A 23,522-nucleotide genomic window follows, 5' to 3' on the forward strand; every position below is an offset into this window, starting at 1 on the left:
CATAGGAATGATAATGATACATATGAGGACGTAAAAATTTGATGAGTCTCGGATGGATGCGTTCAAACGTGAATTTTAGTGGGTAAGACGTATGACTGTGAATATTTTGATGGAACCGTGTAAAAGTGACACGTTTAAGAGTAATGTATTATCGATAAAGAAAAAACTGTCATACAGAGGAATTTTTCTGATAATTAATGTTATGAAAATTACAAATATGAAGAAAAAAAAGTTACAAAGATAATTGAGATTATGAAAATTATAAAAACAAAGAGAAGAAAACGAAATAATTCTTTATTTATAAGTAGATTAAGAATCAAATTATTATAATTTGATAGAAATACGTTAGTAATAATAATTGGTAGTGGTTTAAAAGTTATAATAATAAAAAATAAATAAATAAATAGACGATAAAAATAACATATTGTTAGTTTTAAAAAAAAGAGAAGAAAAAAAAAAGACAAAATAAAATCAGAAAAAAGGGGAAAGATGGAGGTGAAAAATAGCTATCATGTTAAAATACCCATTGTTTATGTAAGTTGTCGTTCATGAAAACAAATTTTGGTCATTTGTAAATGAGTAAAGAATAAAGGGAGGGAGAGGGTGAGAGACGAAGAGAGGGAGAGGAAGAGAGGAAGGAGAAAAAGATTTATTTCTTTTTTTTGACCATGATTTATCACAATTCATATAGTAAAAATCAGAATATTCCCTCTCTCTTCCTATCTGTCATTCTCTCTGCTTTTCCTTTTCTCTTTCTTTCTTTCTCTTTTCTAATATAATAAGAAAATTTTATTTCAAAATACTAAAAAAAGATGACACTAAGAAAATTATGTCTAAATGTAAAAAAGAAAAAAGAAAAGAAACTGAAATGATAAAAAAAGACACATACTTGCGTTTTTCTTCCTTTATAATAATCCATTTTTTAGAATATTCGCGTAAAAGTAAATTTAATAAAAAAATCTAATGACAAATTTCTTAATTTTTTTTCATTTTAGGTTAATTTGTTAATTAAGTGAAAATTTTCTATGTGACATAAAGGAAAAAAGGTTTTTTTTTAAAAAAAAATGGAGGAAAAAAGGTTTTTTAAAGAAATAATAATAATGAAAATAATGATTATGCATTATTGGAAAAATGCATTAATTAAAAAATTTTTTTCTTTTTTCGTTTTCAAAACTCATATTTTTAGATCAATACGTATAAAAGGAAACAAATGAAATTTATGAAATCAAAAAAAAGAAAGAAACCTAGAAATAAGTATTCCCATCTTTGAATTTTGAATTTGTTTTAAATATGAGTTTTTTCAATGGCATATAAATTATCATGAGAAAAATTTGATTTTATATTTAAATAATTAAATTAGTTAATGTACTGTTAAAAAAAATTGATATGATAAATTATAATATTTCTTCAATTAATTCAAATCGCTATTGCATGCTAATTAGGTAATCGTAATTGAAAGAAATTTAGAAATTTTCACAGTAACATTTTTATCAAATAATATTAATGATTCATTATTTTAATTAATAGTTTATTTTTTAGAATAACTTCTTAATTGTAAGCTGAAATGCTTGTTTTTTATTTTGTAACACTAAATATTAATGCCATATAATTCAGTGTAAAATAAAAATTTGTTCCTATCATTGAACAAATTTTCTTTCTTTTCCGTAAAAGTTTACCTTTTCATAAAAGAGAGCGAAGATGGAAAATTTATTTATTTATTTATTGATAGATAATACTGACAAATGATTTAGGTAATCTAATTAGATTATTGTGAGGAAAATAATCAAAAATGAAAGTGATGAAGGTAAATAGCAATGATTCTTGATCAGGAGATATAATTTGAAAAAAAAAAAAAAAAAACTAAAATATTTAAATTACATGTGTTTATCAAATCATCAATCATTTATCGTTTTTTATCAGTATTAATCAGCAACATTTCTCACCTTCTTCTTTAATAACTTCTCACTTTTCAATTTTTTTTTTTTATGTTTTCAAAAAGAAAGAAGAAAAAAGCTCTTTGGTTGTTTTTTTTTCTAACAATTTTACCACTTCTTGTAGTGAATTATGGTCATTAATTATTTTATTATAGGAAAAATTTACCTTTTCAAAAAAAGAAAGCGAAGATAGAAATTTATTTTCTTTTATTAGCTTATTCCAATTAGCCATTAGTCATTTGATTAACGTATTGATAATTTTTATCACATATATAAAGAAATGAATCAATTAAATTGTATTCCATTAATACTATCCCATATTACTGATTTACTCCAACAATGACGTATTTCGACTATTTTGGTTAAAAAAAGCATATAAATGGTATTAGTTATTATAAATATGGAATTTAATCTAATTACTGGTTATGTTGAAAATAAAATTACCATTATATAATTACTTCATATAATTATATGATATCCAAGCATAATTATTAATTACATAATACCTAGGCATATACAATATCTAAGTATATGTATCTAGTATCTAAGCAAGTTGAAAAAGTGTAGCGTATTTGTTAAAATATTATAATAAATTTAAACATTATAATAAGCCTTAAGCATTAGAATAAATCATATGTTAAAATCTCAAGACATTATAATAAACCATTTATTAAAATGAAATATCTAAAAGTTTCCAATTTCATTTCATTCAAAAAACTTTTACACAAACAATTTTTTAACTTTTATTAAAAATGTTTTTTCTTTTTTGTGCAAGTAACAAAATGATAAATTTAGAGAAGACGAAATGCTTTTGTTTTCTTTTTTCTCTTTCTTTTTTTGTTAAATTTAACAATTCCAGTCAGTTTAGATAACGAAGTTTTATTTATGTGGAAGGTTAAATGAGAAAATTAAGAGAGAAAAAAGAAGAGAAGAAAAAAGAAGGAAATTAGAAGAAAGCCGTTATCATTTCAAAGAATAATTTAAAATACGAACAAATGAAAACAAAAAGAATTAAATTAAAAAAAAAGGAAATAAAAAAAAGAGGAAGGAAAAGGTACAAGAGGAAACATTGATTATCAATGAAAAAAAATTGACTAAGATGAATGATGAAGAAAATCAAATTTGTTTTTTGACAAAAAAGAGAAATGTTTGAAACAAAAAAGAAACGAATCTGTTTTAGAGATAAAAAAAAGTAAAAAAAAGAAATTAAATTAGTCCAAAAAACGGGGAAAAAAGTTTGTTCTTATATTATTTTAGAAGACAAATTCAAATTTCATTTAGCATTTAATATACTTTTATTATTTTCAGAAAATTTTTTCTAATTATTAATTTTGTTTCGCTTTTTGTTTTGTTTTGTTTTGAGAAAGAGAAAGAGAGAAAGAGAAGAATAATTAAAAATGGGTTTTGAAATAATATTAATAATCTAGTAACAAAATATTTTGTTAAATAATAATAGCAATATTTTGTTATATTATTATTTATTGATATTTTTCTATTTAATTTATCAAATATTTTCAGCAATTTGTAATAACTGAATAATTTTGTATTAATATATAACATTGAGCTATTTAATTTATTAAATAATTGTGTAATATTGTAAAAATTCAAAAGGATGAAAATTATTTTCTGTCGTTTACTGGTGAACTGATTTTTTTTCTTTTTTCATTTGCAGTGGAGTAATGTTTGCATGAATGTTTTGATTGATTTAAATTAAAATTTCAATAATCACCGCAACTTTTGAAATTACATTCTCATCTCAAACAAACAGCAAAATAATTTTTATGACTACTAATTAAGTGAGCTTAGCAAATGATTGATTACTGATTGGTCGCTGGTTGCAATCAACTGTTTAATTGTCATCAATGTGATCAGTCAAAAAAAAAAAAAAATGACACTGACACTTTTTTGACAACTGTTATTTTCTTCTAATTAGTAAATGATTGATCTATTTTGTTCTTATGAATCATTTCATAAGTCATAAAATAATTTTTAACCAAAATAATAACTTAGTAACAAATCGATAGCTAATAATAAATTTCCCATCAATAAGTTGAAAAAAAAAAAAAAAATCGACAAAAAGTGACAATTTACAATTTAAAAATTAAGCTTTATGAAATATAAGTTTCATATTTGTTTATTCCTCTCTGTCATTCATTTGTTTTCCGTTTTGTTTCTATTTTTGTTGCTATTTTGAATTTTTTTAACGCTTATAAAAAATTTTTGAATGAAAAAGGTGATAAAAAAAAAATTATCTCCTTCGACTTCTTTTTCACTTTCATTCTGTCTCTAAGCATAAAAAAAGGAAAAAACAGCTCCTTATAATTTCTGCGCAATTTTTATTTCCATTCCTCTTTTAAATATTTCAAATTTTCTTCATTGTTCATAAATTCATTGGGGGATAATAAAGGATTCAAAATTCACAACTTAACAATGCTTAAAAATAAAAACTTCAAAAAAAATTTTTTCTTCTTTTTTCTTTTGTTTTGTTATATTTTTATGTTATCAATTATCTTCAAATTTTCTTTTTTCTTTTTTTTTTTTTGTTGTTATTCATGGAAAATTTGCCTTATTTATTTGTTTTTATAATGTTAAAATGTTGCTTATCAATTTTTTAATCTTATTTTTTTAGAAGCATTATGAATGATATAGTTTGTTTTCTTTTTTTGATTTCATTTTCAATAAAAATATTTTGGTGATTATAAATTTTAATATAGATTTAGCAACCGAAAATAGTAATAATACAAGGATTAATAGGATAAAAGTATCAGTGATTGATCAAAAAATATAATGGAATTGGACTGCATCCGGTTTATTATTACTATTATTATTATTATTATTTGTTATTACTATTATTATTCATTATTATTACCACTATTGTTATTATTTTTATTACTATTATTTTATATTTTTATCATTATTATTAATTATTATTTTCTATCATTACTATTGTTATTGCAAATTAATTATTGTTTTTCCCTACAAGGCACATTAGTAAGGCTGGGAAAAAGAACAGAAGTTGATATTGTGAGTGAATAACTTACTCCAATATATGTTTGTATCCGACAGCTCTATACTTTTAAAAGACTACAAGTGAATAGAAAACTTTAATAATAAAGTGCCAAGAGAAAGAAATATGGCCAAAAAAACTTGGAAGCACAAAGGTATTGGCACAATTATATAGTAGAATTATATGGAAGAAATAGCCAAGTATATCAATAAAAAGAGAAAAGAAGCAAAAAGTTTATGACATCAAAAAGAAGAAAAAATTGAAATTACGACAAAACAACGATTGGATTTTATGCGCAAATCATAAAGTTATAACTTGTTGTCATAGAAAAAAACGAAAGAGAAAAATTCAGGAATATCAGAAAGCTTACTCAAGTTTTTTTTTAATATTTTCAAACATTATTTCAAAGTATTTTGAAACATTTCGAGTTTTATTTTTTCAAGTTATAATGAGTTGATCTCATCAGTTGTATTAATTGCCTGTATTGAAATTCTTTTAATTCATTTAAATAGATAGCTCAGCTTAATTGACAAGAAATAAAAAAGAAGAGAAAAAAAATGAGTTGGATTTGATTTACTTAATATTAAGAAAAATAACTGAATTTTATAAATTAACTGAAAAAGAAAATAAATTAAAAATAAAAAACGAGGTAAATTGTTATAATATGAAATGTTAAATGAAATAATTTAGAATGCAGTTATAAAAAATTAAGCAATAAATGTTAAGGCAGTTTCAATTATAGTGAATAATAATTTGATTAGTAAATTATATGTTATTAGCATTGCTAATAACGAAATATAATTCATCAAATGACAAAATATAATAGAGAAAAAATTTTTTTGTCATTAGTGTTATTGTTTTAGCAAATTTGTAACTAAGTGAATGAATAAAATATACTAAAATTTGAAAATAATATGATTTAAATTGGACGAGAAAGATAAAAAAATATGAATCATTACTAAATTAATAGAAAATTATCAATAGAATATACTGCAGAAATTAAATTAGTAATTTTACATCACACAGGTAATCACTTATATCACGTACGTGTCATACAATTCATCCTTATCACATATGTTTCGTGTAATTTATTTATTTCTTACAAAAATAATAATAGTAGTTTATTATTCATATCTCTATCAATTACTATTCGTCATTATGTAATCAGTTTTTATTTTCTCTTTATCTTCCTTTCTTTATTATATCTTTTTTCGTTTTGTTTTTATTAGTGAGATAATTATATAAAGCAATTGTAAAGAATATAAATGATTATATAAGAGGTTTAGAATTTTTTTTCTTTTTTGAATTTATTCTGATATGTTATATCTTGTTGAGAATTATAGAAATTTTTCTAATTAATTATAATTGAAATGAAATACTTGAAAGTGCTTCCTTATCACTTTACTTATTAATTATGAACATTAAATATCATTTAAATTCTTATTATCAAAGATAAGTTAAAAAATTAAGGAGATATTCTTTATTCTTTAAAATTTATTGTTTAAAATATATGTATAATTACGCATACGATATATTATTATTGCATGAAATTAATTAGGAATAGAAATTGAAGAAATGGTAAATAGTTTTTTTTTTTATCAAAATTCCTTTTCCGGTGATTTATCAATGAATTATAACATTTTGTAAAATATTATCATAGTAAATGATGTTGAATAATTGATTACTGATTTATTAGCTTAAGATAATTTTCTATGCTTTTTTTTTTTTTTTTTGGAAATACTTGATAAAAAATTAACAACAAAACGAGAAATAATATATGCACAATTTTAAAAATACAATTTATATGCTAAAGTAAATGGTTAAAATTACAATTTATGTGCTAAAGTAAATGATATTTTGCTAATTATTTTGGAAATTTTATCGGTTCAATTTGCAATACACATTACTATTTTAAGATGCCACCCGAGAATCTAAAGGCCAATATTAATTGCTTAGGATGTCAATGCAAAACTTTTGAATTAAACGAAATGAAAAAAAAAAAAAAAAAAAAAACGGATTACTTCGTTGCTAACATATATTTAAATAGCTTGTAATTGTTAATTTTAACTTCTTTTAGATGGTTTTTCACATGCTTCATTAAATTTTTTGATTATATTTTTATGATTACATAATTACCAATATATGTTGAAATAATGGTAAAAATACTTTGTTGACAAATAATAATTAAGAATAATTATAGTGACTACTACCTAGCATTGCTGGTTTCATTGTTTTTATAATTCTAATTTGAAAGAAATTCTAAAAAAATTTTTTTTTAAATTCAGTTAATGAAAAAAAAAAAAAAACGAAAGTAAATAAACTTTAAGATTTACGTTGTTTAGATGATAGTAAACTTGAAAATGAAAAATTTGTTAAAGCAAATCTTTTTATTTCCTTCGTAACTTCAGTAATTAAATTTAAGAAAAAAGAGGGAAAGAAGGAAACTAAAGTCTCATTTTAGGCAACTGCAAAATTGTATGCAATTTTATAAAATGATCAATGAGAATAAATGTTGGGAAAGTAACTTAAAAGTTACATTTGCTACTGATAAGTAAATCGTTAAATTAGGGGTTAAAAAAGTTAAATGATAACAATAATAATAATTTACAAATATTTGAGAAAATTGTCATTTTCAAATTATAAATAACAAAAAAAAAAAAAATAAAACAAAGATAAAAAAATCATTTGAGAAATTGGAGAAAGAAAATAAATGCGATTGATCATTTCTTTTTTCTTTCCCAATCCCAAATTTCTCATTTTCCATTATTATCATCACATTTTGTCATCAAAAAAAAAATCTTTGCAAAAATTTAAAATACATTGAAATTTACAAAATGTCACTAAATTTTAAGAAATGGATTAAAATTTAGCAATGTTATTTACCATCAATTAAAAGTATGCTAATAAAAAGTTTGACAAACTTTTAACAATGGAAGAAAATGATATTATTGATTATTTATTAACATTTAATTACCATTACGTCCCATGACTTTCTTTTTATTGCTCTGTTATTTTACATTTCAACAATATCTTTTTCTTCCAATTTTCTTTTTGCAAATTTCTTAAAATACTTTGATAAATTTAGTTTGCAACAGGAAAAAAAAATTTTTTTCAAACTATTTTATAATTTAAACAAAATATGAATGTGAAAGAAAAAGGATGAAGAAATACATTCAAAATAAAAAAATGTTATGATAAATACTATGTCATGGGAATAATAAATTTTAAATTCGACTTTATTATTGTTACATATATATATATATATATCTTTCTCAAATAATCAAATAACGAATAATTTAATATTTCGTTTGTTGCATTAAAGTAATCAAATATCAAATAAAATTTAATGCTTTAATTATTGCTAACTATTTTTTTTTATTTTTTTATAATCAATAAATAAATAATTTCATCGTTGATATTATTATCATTTATATTCCATTTATTTCGTTCACTCATTCATTCATTTATTTAATTTTTATTAAATAAGACATACAAATAATATAATATATGAGTGGTGCATTAAAAGCAAAAGTAGCAAGGATGTAATTTAAAATTAAATGAAAGATTTTCATTTAAATAATAAATATTTTATATGAATGTTGCAGATGATACATGCAAAATTAAAATGAGGTTAAAAACGGGAGTATCTAATTAAAAATATTTGAGCATAAAAGAATAATTTTTTTTTTTTTAAAAATGCGAATTTAAAAATTAGAATTCAAATTTTAAAGAATGATGTAATTTGTTTCTTTCGGCTTAATTAGTACGAAAGCTAAGAATGTTATTTAATTTCATAAATAAATTATTTAATATGCAATAGGTTATATATCACATACAAATAAATAATGTTTGCTTATATAAACTGTTCATTTCTCTTTTATTTTTATTTAGTAATTTAACTTTAATTAATTAATTTCGTTGAAATAAGCATAATGGAGAAATTTTTTTCAATAGTTTAAAAAGGCAATAAAATCAATTTTGCGTTATAAGAATTTTAACTATGATAGAAGTTTTAATTAAAAATGAACGAAATATTAAGAATGGTGGGATTATTTAATGCAAGGTGTTACTTTATCACTAATGCCTGTCTTTTAAATTATTAATTTAATTCATATTAAATTTCATTCTGAATGCAAAAAATACTGAAATTGTGCATAGCTGAAATGATGTTTAAAAGTTACATTGGTTAAATTATTAATATAATAGGATATTGTAGCATCATATATTATTCAATTTGTAAAATTTATTTTTAATTAAATCTAAAGTTAAATTTCCATAATTTAATATTTAAACATTTGTAATTTTTTTCAAAGCCTATTTTATTCCATGCGCGTAATTTCATCGATATCTAAATCAAGCATTTCTTAATTAATCATTATTTATCTATCACTTATAATTTGATATTTTTCATTTTGTTTTAAATAAATCAAAATTTTTTCTGCCTTTCTAAAAATAATAATATTGTTTTTGTTAGTTGCTTTTTTATTCCATTAAATCATTAACATATAAAATATTATCGAAAAGTTTTTGAAAACAAAGATTTATTTTTCAACTTCTGTTTGTATTACAAGTCATAAAATTGTATACGTTATAGTAATTTTAAAAAGAAATTGATTAATTATTTTATTTTGTTTTGAAAATTAGAAAAAATGCTATCATTTTAATGTTGAAAAAGTTAGATAATATTAAATAATAAAATGGAAAATTAATAATTTCAATTACTATTTCATTATAAAATAATAGAAATTAAAAAAAAAAAAAAAAATGAAGTGAAAATCAAAGATAGTAAAAGCAGCAATCATTCAATAGCACATGTTGCAATGATTATTTTGATAAGAATGTTGAAATCAAATTTATCAGCTTAGGTGCAAGAATTTACATAAAATAAACTCAAAAAAAAGAAAAGTGGAATGATAAACTTCTAAGATATCATACTTATGATATAACATCAAAAGTAGGATATTAAACTTAATCATGATATGATATCAATTTTATGATATCATATCAAATTCAAGCAATCATGTAATAGGAAAATTCCAGAGAGTCTAATAAATTTTGCAACAAATATATAATTTAAATAGAAAGTTTGATCATTTGAAAATGTAAATAAAATTAGAGCAAGAAAAATGCATAATTTTTTGTACATTAATCAACATTTAATTGCCTTCTTAAATAATATATAGCAAAATTTTCGGAAAGTTTTGAAAATATCCGAGAAAATAGAAGATTAATGAGGTTGTAAGCTCATTAATTTTGATTATAAATAAGTGAAAAATGAAGGTTATAAGATTAGAAATATTTATGAATACTTATAAATTAGCACATTATTAATGAATTCCTTTTGATTTCTTTATCTTACAAAATGTTACATTGAATATAATAAATACATTGTCGTGTTTTCATATAAATATAACTATTTTTAACTTCAATATAAATGTCAAATATTTTAATAAAACTAATAAAAAAAGAAGATTGATGCCACAATAAATGTAAATAAATAGACAAGTAATTAAGCAAATAAATAAATATTTATCTAAGAATTAATTCAATTAGAAAAAAAAAAAAAAATGAGATGAAAATTCGACGTAGAGCACGAATGTAGGAATTATTTCGAATAAAATCTTGCTAAATGGATGATAAAAATTAAAGTAAATAGTCAACAAGATTCCAAGCATTCTTAGAATGTCATATAAGAATGCATTAAAGAAACTTTTTTCAAAAAAAAGCGAGAAAAAAGTTAAAAAGTTATTCCATCATTTTCGATAAAACAAATTAAACTATTCATTGACGTAAGTAAAATAATTTGCAAAAGAAAAAAAATTTCAGCAAATTGAAAAAATAATTTTGCTAAATGTTATTATTACGAATAAAATTATTAACTAAGCATTATAAGATGAAAGCTTATATTGAATTTAATTCTTATTTTTTTATTTTTTTCCGCAAAAAAAAAAAATTTCCTTTTTTCAAAATAAGAAATGTTTTATAATTGCGATAAAAATAATTAAGTTTGTAGATTAAATAAATTTTTTAGAAAAAATGAAAAAGCAAAGTGATTTTTGAATATTGATAAATGTTACAGTTTAGCATATAAATATTTTAAAATGTAATAAATAATATTTTTGTAGAATAGGACCAATTGGTACATTATTTGTTATTAATACTATTTGATATTTGAATTTTATTATAATACTTTTTTCTTAGTATTTTCAATTCATATTAAAATTTTAAAATGATCGTTGAATTGTACATCCATATAATTTATATAATACAGCAGTCAGTACTAACTTAATTATGAATGTATATAGTTAGAAATAAATATACTTAATTTAATTTGTAGAAATTTTCGAATTTAAAATTAACTATTTTCTAAATTACATCCACATTCATTTATCTATTATTATTAAATTTTTCATTTAGTCATTTTATTAGAATGAAATAAAGGAAAAACATTGCTGAAATTTTCTGCTTTAAGGGGTAATTTTTCTTGAACAAAATCAATAAAACATTCCGTTTCCGGAAACAGTCTTTCATTTTTTTTCTCTATTCTTATGGTTTTCTTTTTTTTTTTTTGATTCCTTTCTATCGTTTCGTTTTTGATTATTTTATATTGCAATAATTTTTTCTTTTTTTTTTTCTTTTTTTTTTGAAACTTTGACATGTTTATTAGATATATGTCAAATATATTGCTAACTAATTATTTAAAATGGATATAAATTTTAATTTGCAAAATATGAATTGGTTTAATTTTTTTTTCTAAATTTATAATCATTAAAAAATTATTGGATATGCAAATCCAGTTCATATTATATTTTATAGCAATCCAAAAAAAGGAAGGATGAAAAAATGAAAAAATGTATTTGCTTAATTTTTAAATATCTTATTTAAAAATATATAATTATGAAATTTGTTGATCTCATAATTGTAATCAATGCGGAAAAGAAAATATGAACAATAACAATGATATTAGCAACATATTTTCTACTATTTAAATCATTTCCTCTTCTTAATATTTTGTTGAATGCTTTTTCTTCTCTCTTTCTAATATCATTAAAAATTCTTTGAAATTCCAAATCAACAATTAGTGGGATGTTTATTGGATAATATTTGGAAGATAAAGAAGAACAACTTAAAATGGATTCGAATAAAATTAGGAGAATTTTCAATAATACATTTCAATTGCAAATTCATATATGTTTTCTCTTTATTTAACTTAAAAAAAAAAAAAAAAAAATGAAATGCTAGTTTTTCTTCTCACAGTAAAAAAACAAAACAGATCTGCTTTTTGAATGATCAAATATTGACTATACAAATCCATATCAATATTTGATATGGATTTGTATGGTAATTAATAAGAAACAGTATTACGCTCTGCTTTATGCTAATATTTTATTTGGATAGCATTTAAATGATTTGTGTTTTCATGGAAGCAAAATTATGGTAATATTTTATCTAACAAAAATCGCTTTCATTTGGAAATAAATTAAATAAAATTAAATCATAGAAAAAGCATAGACAGTAAAAAGTAGTTGTATCATGCTAATTTTCATCTCATTCCGGCAAACATAAATCACATAATCTGTAAAATTAATTTAATGAGTGAATATACAAACCATCTTCTAATGACTAACAAATAGGAAAAATGAATTACAGAAGATTTCAATTAGTTTAAACAAGACTTCATCTCATCTAGGCTTCATTAACCAATGGCTGTCCGGTCATCTCGGATGGCAATGGCACACCCATAACTTTTAGAACTGTTGGAGCAACATCACAAAGAGCCATCTCCCGATCCGGTAACTTGTCCATGAATTTGTATTTCATTGAGGAACAAGTGAATGGCACTGCAAGCAAAATCTGATGAAAATGTCCAAAATTAGCGTGAAATAAAATGTAGTGCCTTTAAAAAATGAGTAACAACATTTCAAAAATACAGTACCTTTTCCCTTAATTTTGCCATGAACTGCTCAGGGTAAAACAAAATTTTGCCTATGTTTCAAACTTACGAAATAAAATTTAATAATCCAAGAGGCACCCATATCGAACAATTAACATTTCTAACAAATGTTACTCAAACGATAACTAGTAATTTCATTTATGAGTCATAGTATACAATGAGTATCCAAAAGTTATATCAAACGGACTATGACATATCAAAATTACTTCTGGAAAACAAAAATACCTTTAAACTTACTAGTGGCAACAAATCACTGAAAACTTCTGAAATAAAGTATTATCCAAATACTTTCAGCTCATGCATTTTAACAGAAATGATGAAAAAAGAAAACGTACCTAAATTGCAAGTGTGAGCAGTATGCTTGCTACCATCTGGTGCCATCATTTTCTCAGCATTTCCATGATCAGCAGTTACCATCAGTATGTAGTCATTCTTCTTACATGCTTCATATATTCGTCCGATAGCAATATCTAAAAAAGTTTCTGAATGAATATAGCAAAAATAAAAAATAAAATAAATAAATTGATTAATTAAAAGAATAAAATATCACAAAATTAGTAAAAAATAAACTCTGGACGTTTTTTATGATAAAAAAAAAAAAAAAAAAAAAAACGAATTGTGGTCTATGATTTGAAATTAGCCAAAATGTTAGCCAGAATTACATAGTACACTTCTGCAACACAAATTCTAATATACGCTTTTCTTTTTCATCACAACAATATTAATGAGGAAGGATAAATGAAAAAAATAACCAGTTGCTTCAACTGCTTTCACGGCTGCTTCATAAACTCCAGTATGGCCAACCATATCGGGAGGTGCAAAATTGCACATAACAAATGGATGTTTTTTCATATGCAATTGCTCAATCACCTGAGAAAAGCAGTACGTTGAAGAATTATCGTTAAAACAATATTTCTTCAAAAAAAAAATAAAAATAAAAATTTCAGAAATTCACAAACCTAGCTGTAAACTTGTCATAACTCTTTCAAAAAAAAATAAATAAATAAATAAATAAATATCGATATCTTTAATTTTAAAAAATTAAAAATGTGCTGCTCGACAATTACTATAATGTAAAATAAGGTTCTACATGAATGCAAACAAAGTTACCTTATCAGCTACAGCAGCTGAACTCATTGGTGGTTCAAGATCATAAGTGGCAACTTTCGGAGATACTACTAAACAACGCTCTTCATTTGCAAATTGTTTTTCCACACCACCATTGAAGAAGAATGTAACGTGCGCATATTTTTCTGTTTCTAAAAAATGTGAACGTTATTTGATGAATTTCATTGCGATCAATGGGCATGGATTAAACATATTAGAATGTAGTTGTACAAATCATATTAATAATGCTGAAAAATTTTAAATAGTTTGTGTATTTCATTTAATTTTACAATGCGAAAACACAATGCGGAATTTATCACTACGAGGTAATCTAGCTTATTAATAATGTTAATTACCGTTTGATGAAGAAACATAATATATTGAAATGCTACGTACTTAAATAAGCACAATAGAATACTAGAAAATAATTCTTTTTTTTTTTTTCTGTCCTACAGAGAAGATAACGTATTTAGCAGAAAAAAACTTATATAAATCAAAATGTGAAATTCATTACATGCTGCTTAAAAATGTCTGAAGATAATTGATGTTTGAAGCAATTAATAATAGTTTACAATTAAAACCAGATAGACATGCCAGATGTTTTTACAAAATATTTAAATTCAGTATGATCAAAGTGCTAGTGAAGATAAAACCAACCAGCACAATGGAATTGTGTTAATCCATTTACAGATAACCATTCCGCCAATACATTTTTATGAGATTCCGGAGGAAAAAGTGCAGGAAAGGTAAATTCTGCCTTGTACTGAGTCATTCCAATTACTTGCTAAAGCATTCCGATGAAGGGAGTAATATAAGTAAACAATGAGATCAAAAATAGAACCTTTTTTTTTCTTATTTGTTCATCCGTCCTTTCAGTTACTGATTCATCACTCCTCCAAAAACATGAAAGGCTTTTAATAATGTGTTGAACAACAAGAATTTGACTATTTTTGATATTTCTAGATTTTTGATGGTCGAAAGAATGGATTTTATACATACCATATTCTTTGGATGTTTAATATTAGAATTAAGATCTTTGTATCGTTCCATACCCATGCATTCAGTGATTTCTCGCATACGATCAGCACGATAATCAAAGAATATCAAAGTATCACCATCTAAAATATATATATATATATATATATATATATTAATATATATACATATATATATTAAATATATTAAATTATATATATTAAAGAAAAATTGCCCACTTTCATTACAATTAAGAAAGCCACGAAACAACTGAAATTATTTTAGTCTTGAAATCTATAGTCAAAACTGGTAACAGTTAAGTATTTCAAAAGGTCAGGAGTCTTCTCATTGGAACTCTGCCAACTTAACGGACTGGAAATGATGCGGTAGGAACATAAAAAAGGCTCCCGTTCGAAAGACACTTTCATAAGCAAGTTGTATGACTTGACTTAATGATTTAAAATAATAATAAAGTCAAATGACGTTAACTTCTAATTTTCTGCAGTTTGTATCTTATTGGCTAACCAACATAATCGTCACTGTCAGTATCAAAGCTAGCACGGAATTTTCCATTTAAAAAGAATATAATTTGGCACATCAAATAATTATCCATTTATGATAAACATTTTTTTATATAGAACTAATAGATTCAGAGAGATAAAATTAGCATGTAATTCACCTTTTGTACGTCCTTCATCCGAAAGAATTATTGGTTTTAGGAATTCATCAGTCTCATCCTTTGCATATCGTCCTTTGATAACATCAATCGCCTTATCAATTGTAGTCTTCTCACCAACTCCACCAATTAGTGCATCATAACATACCTGGAAGTATGAGCAAACAATATGAGATACATACTGGACATTACAAACGATTATTATAAATTTCACTTGGATATTTGATCTAGATATAGAAATAATAATGCCTAAATAATGATATGAAAAGATATGAAAATAATAACGACTTCCATAGATATGAAATACGAATAAATAGTGCGAATGCATGTGGGAATCTTTAAACAGACTAATACATATCTCCGACATGATAGAAAAGCTGTAACGCAGAGTTTCCTCCGAACTAACCGTTGTTCAGCAGATTTAGTTATGTTATGAGCAACTTGCATCGATTTATTAAAAAGTCACCGTTAACAAATAAGTTTTCCATTAAAGTTCATCTTTTGGTTAATTTACCGGTCATAAAAAACTACCAACCCGAATTCGTTCCCACCGTTTATCTCTGTCCATCGCATAGTAGCGCCCTACTATTGTTGATATTTCACCATATTGTTCCTTGTTGACGAAATCAATTAGCTGTTGAAGGAAACCAACTGAAAAAAACTCCATCATTCTTAGTTTTGGAAAATTTTCAAATGTGATTTGAAGGAAATTTAAGAAACAAACATAATGGAACCTCCGCTTGTTGGACTCGTATCACGACCATCTCCAAAGAATTGAATGTAAAGCTTCGGTACTTTAAGTTGTTTCAAAGCTGTTATCAAAGCAAACAAATGATCAATATGTGAATGAACACCACCATCGCTGACCTGAAAATTTCTTGAAATTTTTGAAATCTATAAATTTAGTATTCCAGAGCTTTGTGTATGCGTCCATGGAGAATATGAAACAACCGCAGCCAGACATACTCATGGAACTTTCGAGAAAAAACAATCCCTTTGTATATGTCATGATCAGAAAACAGATACTATCTTAGCACTCGATAATTCTGGCTAAATGGATAAGAAACAAATCTGTGAACAAAATTAATTCCAATTCTTACCAAACCACATAAGTGCATGCGGCCATTCCCTTTAATTGCACGTTCAGCAGCTTCCTTCAAATGCTTATTTTCCACCAAAGTCTTATTCTTGACCGCCAAATTTATGCGTACAATATCCTAAGGTACGATTACTACTTTAATAATAAAGTATTTGACAGAAAACTGCAATTGCGCCACAACAACATTCGAGTCATCTCGAAAATTTTTTGGGATTATACTTGAAACTGGGAAAACCCCTTTGAGAAGCAATATTTCAAACACCCTATTACCTGATAAACAACACGGCCAGCGCCAATGTTTAAATGACCCACTTCTGAATTGCCCATAAGTCCTTCCGGTAAACCAACATGCAAGCCATGTGCTTGAATTGGATGCGAATTCATTACACAAAGCTCATCCATTACAGGTGTTTTAGCATTTAGTATTGCATTGCCTGCAAAAAAAAAAAAAAAAAAAAAAAAAAACTGTCACCGTTATTTTATTTCTAAAACTGTGGCTGATATTCTTCCTCTAATTTTTTACCAGCATGAAAACACCACTATCGGTTATTCAATACGGTATACCCTTCGACTTTCGAAATATTTGACCTATCATGTTACTTGGGATATTGCCTTTCCACTTCAGCACATGTCATTCAGTAAAAATGTGACTGATCAATTTCTATGTAATATTTCGTAAAAATTCTACAGTGAAAATAAAGTTAAAAAAAAAACCGACTAACCTTTAGTTTCGTTACTGATTCCCCAACCATCAATCACTACCAGACATACTCGATTCTTTGCTTCGGCCATTTTCGGAAATTCTGAAAGAACATACTAGGACACAATATTATTTTAATGCGGTGCATGCATAACCATCGAACAAGAAAAATCAATAAAATGTGAATACAATAATAATTCAAAAGAAAATTTGAAAGTTTACAAAATATGAAAAACCTCTTGAAAATTCAAAAAATTCGACACTATAAATTTACTACAACCACGCAACTTACCAGTTACTTACGTACGCACCGTCCTCACGTACGTTAAACGAAGATGCAAAACGCAAAAATGTGCTATGAAAGTGTATGCAACGAAATATGAAATAAAGAATCGCATGTGTCTAATCCAAAGTGATTTCATTAACGAAGATATTTATTTGGATTTTGATCAATTTAAATTCCATTGATCGAATTCTTAAGTTTTTTCTCGACAGTTTCTAATTTAAACTGATATGTAATTGTGTATATCAGTGCAAGCTTAAGCAGTTAATAGCAAAATTTATAATAACATAAGATAGAGGATTTCAGAAGTGAGACATTTTAAAGGAAATATTAAAATTAATCAGTAATTTTCAATTCTTAGTACTATCTCCAACTGAAAAGTTTTAGCATTCTTCTAAAATATTACATATTAGTTGCAGCAGTTTCATTGTTTTAATTTGCATCCTAAAAAAAACATGATCACAATTACTAACATTAAATATTATTGATTAGTTCCATAAAGGTAATTCTTAATGAAAAATATTATTGATTAATTCGATAAAGGTAATTTTTAACAAAAAGTATTAATGGCTGATTTCAAATAAGAGTATGAAATAATTCCTTATTTTCCAAAAATATTAAAAAAATTAAAAAAACAATTACTTTTACTATAGCCTAGAAAAAATTTTTAAGTTTTAAGACGACGAAGAGAGAAAAAATTGTACGAAAGTATAACTTTTCATTTGCAAGTTTTAAACAAAAAAAAACTGAAAAGCTAATATTTCTATCATCCACTAGTCTAGTTGATAAGAGAGAGAGAGAGAGAGGAGGAGGAGGGAGAAAGAAAGAAGAGAGGGAGAGAGGGAGTGAGATTAGGATAGAAAAAAGAGAAAAATGATCCGTCTCGAATAGGGTTATGTCAAAAGTTTGTTCCTGGATAGATGAGAAGTGAGAAATCGAGAGTAATGCTGTTAAATCGATAAGGGAGGTAAGATATTTTGAGGTGGTGAGACAGAAAGAGAGAAGGAAACAGAGAGAGTAAAGAAAGAAAATGATTTTTCAAGATAATAAAAAAGTTAAAAAATATAAAAGTGAATTATCTTTATGCGTCTTTAATGTACAAAAATACATTTAAAATTTGGAGTTATCATCCATTTCAACATTTCAAATTTGTTTAAATTACACAATGTTTAGAAGTTAATACGATATGATAAGATAAATGATAATTTATATGCTTAAAAATAGCAAAAAAAGGAACAATTGCTTAATGATAAGAAATAAAGTAATTTAAGGGTTTGAAAAAATTTTTTGTTTTAGGAAATAAAAAATATATTAAAATAGAAAGTTTTTTAGTAAGATTAAAGAAATGATTTTCAAATATAATATTAAGAAGTAATACACATTACCAATTAATGACATAACAAATATTTGATGTAGTTGTTTAGATTGAATAAATATATACGAGTTTGCACTACGTTATTTGCAATATTTACGTACTTTTTTTTTTTTTTTTTTGAACTTAAAAATATTAAATTATTTTATTTGCCTTCTTCAAAATTTTTTTTTTATTTTAATACAAATAATTATTACAATATTTAAGTGTTTTTTTTTGCATACAAGGATATGAAATTATGTTTTAAAATCTTGTAAAACGTCAGCGGGAAGAAATATTATGAAAATAAATGTCAAAATTTTCCATTTATTTTCCTTAATAATAAATACAAATTTACTGATATATGAACTTTGTTGCACGTTTACATGAGACGAAAAGTGTACAATTTCACGTGAAATGCACGAATAATACACGACGATATTAAATGAAATGATAGATGACAGTTGACTGATTCTTTCCTTTTTTTTTTTTTTTTTTTTTTTAAGTTAATATCAATTATATCATTGACTTTGATCAAATAATAGTTGACAACAATCATTCAATTATTATTCATTGATGATAACATGATAATATAAATGATTATTTATATAAAATGTAAAATGTACTATGCTAAATTTGTTAAAAATTAACTAATAACTCCATGGATTGTAAACTGATAACGTAAAAGTGAATAATGTTGCAAGTTGGAAAACATAATAGTATGATAGCACGTAATCATAAAGATTAATAAGTAACACGATGATATAATTAAGTATTAATAAACAGAGGAAGAAAAAAAAAAAAAAAAACGATTTTTTGTTATATAAAAGGAAAACGTTCAAAACAGTAGTATATTTTTAAATTATTTTTGGAAAAATGCATTATCGTTTACCTTTATTAATCATTTAACTTACGCTAGTTCAGTTAAACTATATATAATATAGTAATAAAAGTGATCTAATCTGCATAGTTTTAACAAGATAGATGTGTAGCATTGTTGTATGTGAGATAATTATAATTAAATACTCAATTAAAAGAAAAAAAACTTTCAAATATAAAATGTTATTTAAAATTGTTTTGTATTTCCGTAGAAGAAAAAAAATTTTGAATAAATAAAAACGGAAATTTTAAAAACAATATAATATAGTAGTAAAAAATACTGATTGTTTAATTTGACAAAAGATTAAATTAGTTATTTGTCTAATTTTATTTGAAACATAAATTTCTGAATGAAAAATGCTAATCGTTTATATCACTGCTATAGTAAAATAAATTTTTTGTGTATTTCACGTGCATTACATACCATAATCATAATTCAAAATAAAAACAGGAATATGAAATGCAATTTTTATTTTGAAACTAGATTTCAATTTTTTTAATGAATAAAGGGAAGAAAAGGAATCAGAACTTTAAAATATGAAAAATAGTGGTTAAAACAATGTTTTTTTTTAAAATATTATGCTATATAATTAAGCTATGTTAGCTTAATCAAGCATACAGATATTATTATTACATAATTAACGTTTTCGGATATGTTTCTTTTTTTTTTTTTTTTTTTTTTTTATGTATACGTTACATTAAAATGGTAAATATTTGCATTACTTATGAATTGTTTATTTTATAACATTAAATTTTTACCAATAGAAAATGTAATAAAAAAAGGTTTAAAGTTTGTTTCAGTTATAAAATTTTATATTTAATATTATTGCTACAATTACTAGAATGATCAAAAATTAAAGATAAAAAATTGTAAATGATAATAACTAAAGAAATAATATCTTTGAATAATTGAAAATGCAACAAAATGAAACAAATATATAAATGAATGTATGCAAGGGTTTAAATAATAAATTCATTTTGGCAATAAAATGTTTGCTGTTATATTTATTTTTTCTATGCTTATTACATGGCTTATTCCAATTACCTCAAAATCCTATCATAGTGATAGCGGATCAGGTAATTAAATTATTTTCTTGCTAATATTAATTGACTTATAATCATTTACTTTTCAATTTTATTCGATTTCTTTTTTTTTCTTGTCAAAAATACTTTGTATGAAAAGAAATTAAGACAAAAAAAGGTAAAAAATAATAATTTTTAAAAAAATTCTGTCTTTATTCATATTTCAATCGTCCAATTAATTCATTTTTTTCCAGTTTTTCTGGCAAAGCTATTATTGTTGTTTAGTTTATCTCTTTGGGAAAAAAAAGGAAAATGAAACTTTTAATTTTTCATTTTCCAATATGTAAACAAATAAGCTATATGGAGTCTTCGTAATAGCAAAATTATTTACAACTTTTAGTTCTTTTTTATAAGCTTAATATGATTTTTTTTTTTTCTAAAACCTAAGGAGCAAAAAAAAAATTAGGAAAATTATCGGAAATCAGCACAAATGAACAACAATTATCGGAAATCATACTAAAAGATGATCTTATCGATACTGAAAATCATACAATAAATGATGGATTGGTAAGTTTTAAAAATATTCCTATGCTTAAGTTCATCATATCTCTCTCATAATAAGTAATAAATTAACTTTTAGTAATGACATTTAGCAGTTATCAATATTGAAATTGATCTAAATCTTATCAGCTTTAATGATTGAAAGTGATTACAAATTTTACGGTAAAATTATCAAATTAAATTTTATTTAATTAATTTAGATAAGTGTAAGTGAGATTAACATGGATGATCTGGAAGATGATTTTTTCGATAATGATCATAACGATGAAATGATTAGCAAAGATAACGAAATATTGCATGACGAAATAACAATGGACAAATTAGCAGATATGCATGATGAGACTGATAATGATAACGGTAATGATAGTGAAACAGAAACAGATAATCTTGCAGAGTGATTCATTCCAGTGAGAAATGATAAGGCAATACCGATAATAATTTATATCAGAAGAAAATAAGCAAATGAAAAAATGAGAAGGGTGTATAATTAATTAGAATTGGATGAAATTAATATGATATTTGTTTGATTACTGTATTTTTCGTGCTATTATATTTCTTGCCCATATTTTCTGATTTAATCGGATAAAATTTCCGATTACACTGATAATTATGATGTTCAAATTATTGTTGTTGTTAATATTTCTCATTTTACATCTCATTTCTGATTTATTTAATTTCAAATAAAAATGATAATATTATGTGTCTACATCGGTCAATCAAATCATTTGTAAAATTGAATTTTCTAAACAACAGCAAAGGATAAGCAAAAAAAGAAATGAAGTGCATATTTCTTGCATGCGGCTAATCCTGAAATTTACTTTTAAACAAAAACTTTTTGAAATTATTTCACTCAGATTTCAAATTTTGAATAAACGAGCTACATATAGAAATATAGCATACATTCATGTTTGTAATAATTTTTATTTTGTAATTTAAATAACTGAAAAAATACTGATAAAATAACTAAAATCATGAAATGATGACACATATTATTCGTTAACAGTTTCTTTCTAACATATTTTATATAAGTATTTCAAACATAAAATTTTCTAAGTTTAAAATATTGCAGAAGAAGAAAGAGCGAAACTACAAAGAGACAAGGAGATTTGCTTGAATGATTATTTAATTAATTTCCAGTAAATAATGAAATATATATAAGGATGCTTAAAAAATATAATACAATACAACGATAGTTTCTTCGTCTAAGAAATTTTCTCATCAGATTTCTTGAAGCTATAAAAGACTTTAGTTTTATTTATTTGTTAGAAATCAAAACAACTTTTAGTTTTTTTGAAAAAAAAAAAAACAAAAAACAAAAAATTAAGGATTCAGTGAACTTAAATGAAAAAAAATATTTGAAGTAGAAGAGAAAACAGAAGGATTTCAGTTTGAGCATAAATATTTAAAGGAAAACTGGGAGAAGTTATCACTTATGGAAATTACAATGAGAGAGAAGCAGAGAGAAGAGGGAAAGCGAGAAAACAATAAGCTAATTTCAAATGAAAGATTTCCATGAATCAATACAAATTTACCAGACAGTATGATTTCATCCACAACAATTCACTTAAGAAGAATGAAAAATTGTGTGAGTTATAGTTTAAATTGAATAAATAATTGAAGACCAATTGGTAAAACAATTATGATTGATCAGTAATAAACAATTTTTAATTGAAATACTCGAGAGATAGCATATGCATATTACATATTACGGTATCCCCGACCGATTCTTATTATTGTTATTTACTATTTTTTTATTATATTACCATTATTATTATTATTACTATCATTATTACCATTATTATATCACTATTATTATTACTATCATCATTATTACTATTATTTGTTTGCTACTATTAGGATAATATACATAAATTTAAACAACCACTTCTAGTACTCGTATCAATGGATTCCTTGATTTTGAATATGAAAAACCTTTTGCTATCATATCACTGCATAGCTAATCTGTGATAAAG

General features: G+C 23.9%; 2 protein-coding genes across 3 annotated transcripts; one reads left to right on the top strand and one right to left on the bottom strand.

Annotated features, from left to right (window-relative positions):
- Nucleotides 1-12,627: 12,627 nt before the first annotated feature.
- On the bottom strand, nt 12,628-17,544 carry Bma-ipgm-1 (2,3-bisphosphoglycerate-independent phosphoglycerate mutase, putative; the record flags this gene model as incomplete). The annotated part of the gene is made up of 12 exons (XM_043074983.1): nt 12,628-12,782; nt 13,231-13,365; nt 13,648-13,765; nt 14,006-14,154; nt 14,660-14,786; nt 15,002-15,120; nt 15,657-15,801; nt 16,189-16,304; nt 16,388-16,520; nt 16,754-16,870; nt 17,023-17,186; nt 17,475-17,544. 12 exons carry the CDS (start codon nt 17,542-17,544, stop codon nt 12,628-12,630), a joined length of 1,548 nt encoding a protein of 515 aa, XP_042930917.1.
- A 3,437-nt stretch (nt 17,545-20,981) lies between these two features.
- Nucleotides 20,982-21,947, top strand: Bm7981 (Uncharacterized protein; the record flags this gene model as incomplete). 2 transcript variants are annotated; one of them, XM_043074985.1, is made up of 3 exons in its annotated part: nt 20,982-21,042; nt 21,437-21,555; nt 21,750-21,947. In XM_043074985.1, 3 exons carry the CDS (start codon nt 20,982-20,984, stop codon nt 21,945-21,947), a joined length of 378 nt encoding a protein of 125 aa, XP_042930919.1. The 2 variants fall into 2 exon arrangements, with proteins under 2 accessions (XP_042930919.1, XP_042930918.1); XM_043074984.1 differs by having other exon boundaries at nt 21,455-21,555.
- Between the last annotated feature and the right edge of the window lie 1,575 nt (nt 21,948-23,522).

This window comes from Brugia malayi (genome assembly GCF_000002995.4).
Source record: "Brugia malayi strain FR3 genome assembly, contig: Bm_v4_ChrX_scaffold_001, whole genome shotgun sequence".
In the NCBI taxonomy this organism is placed as follows: domain Eukaryota; kingdom Metazoa; phylum Nematoda; class Chromadorea; order Rhabditida; family Onchocercidae; genus Brugia; species Brugia malayi.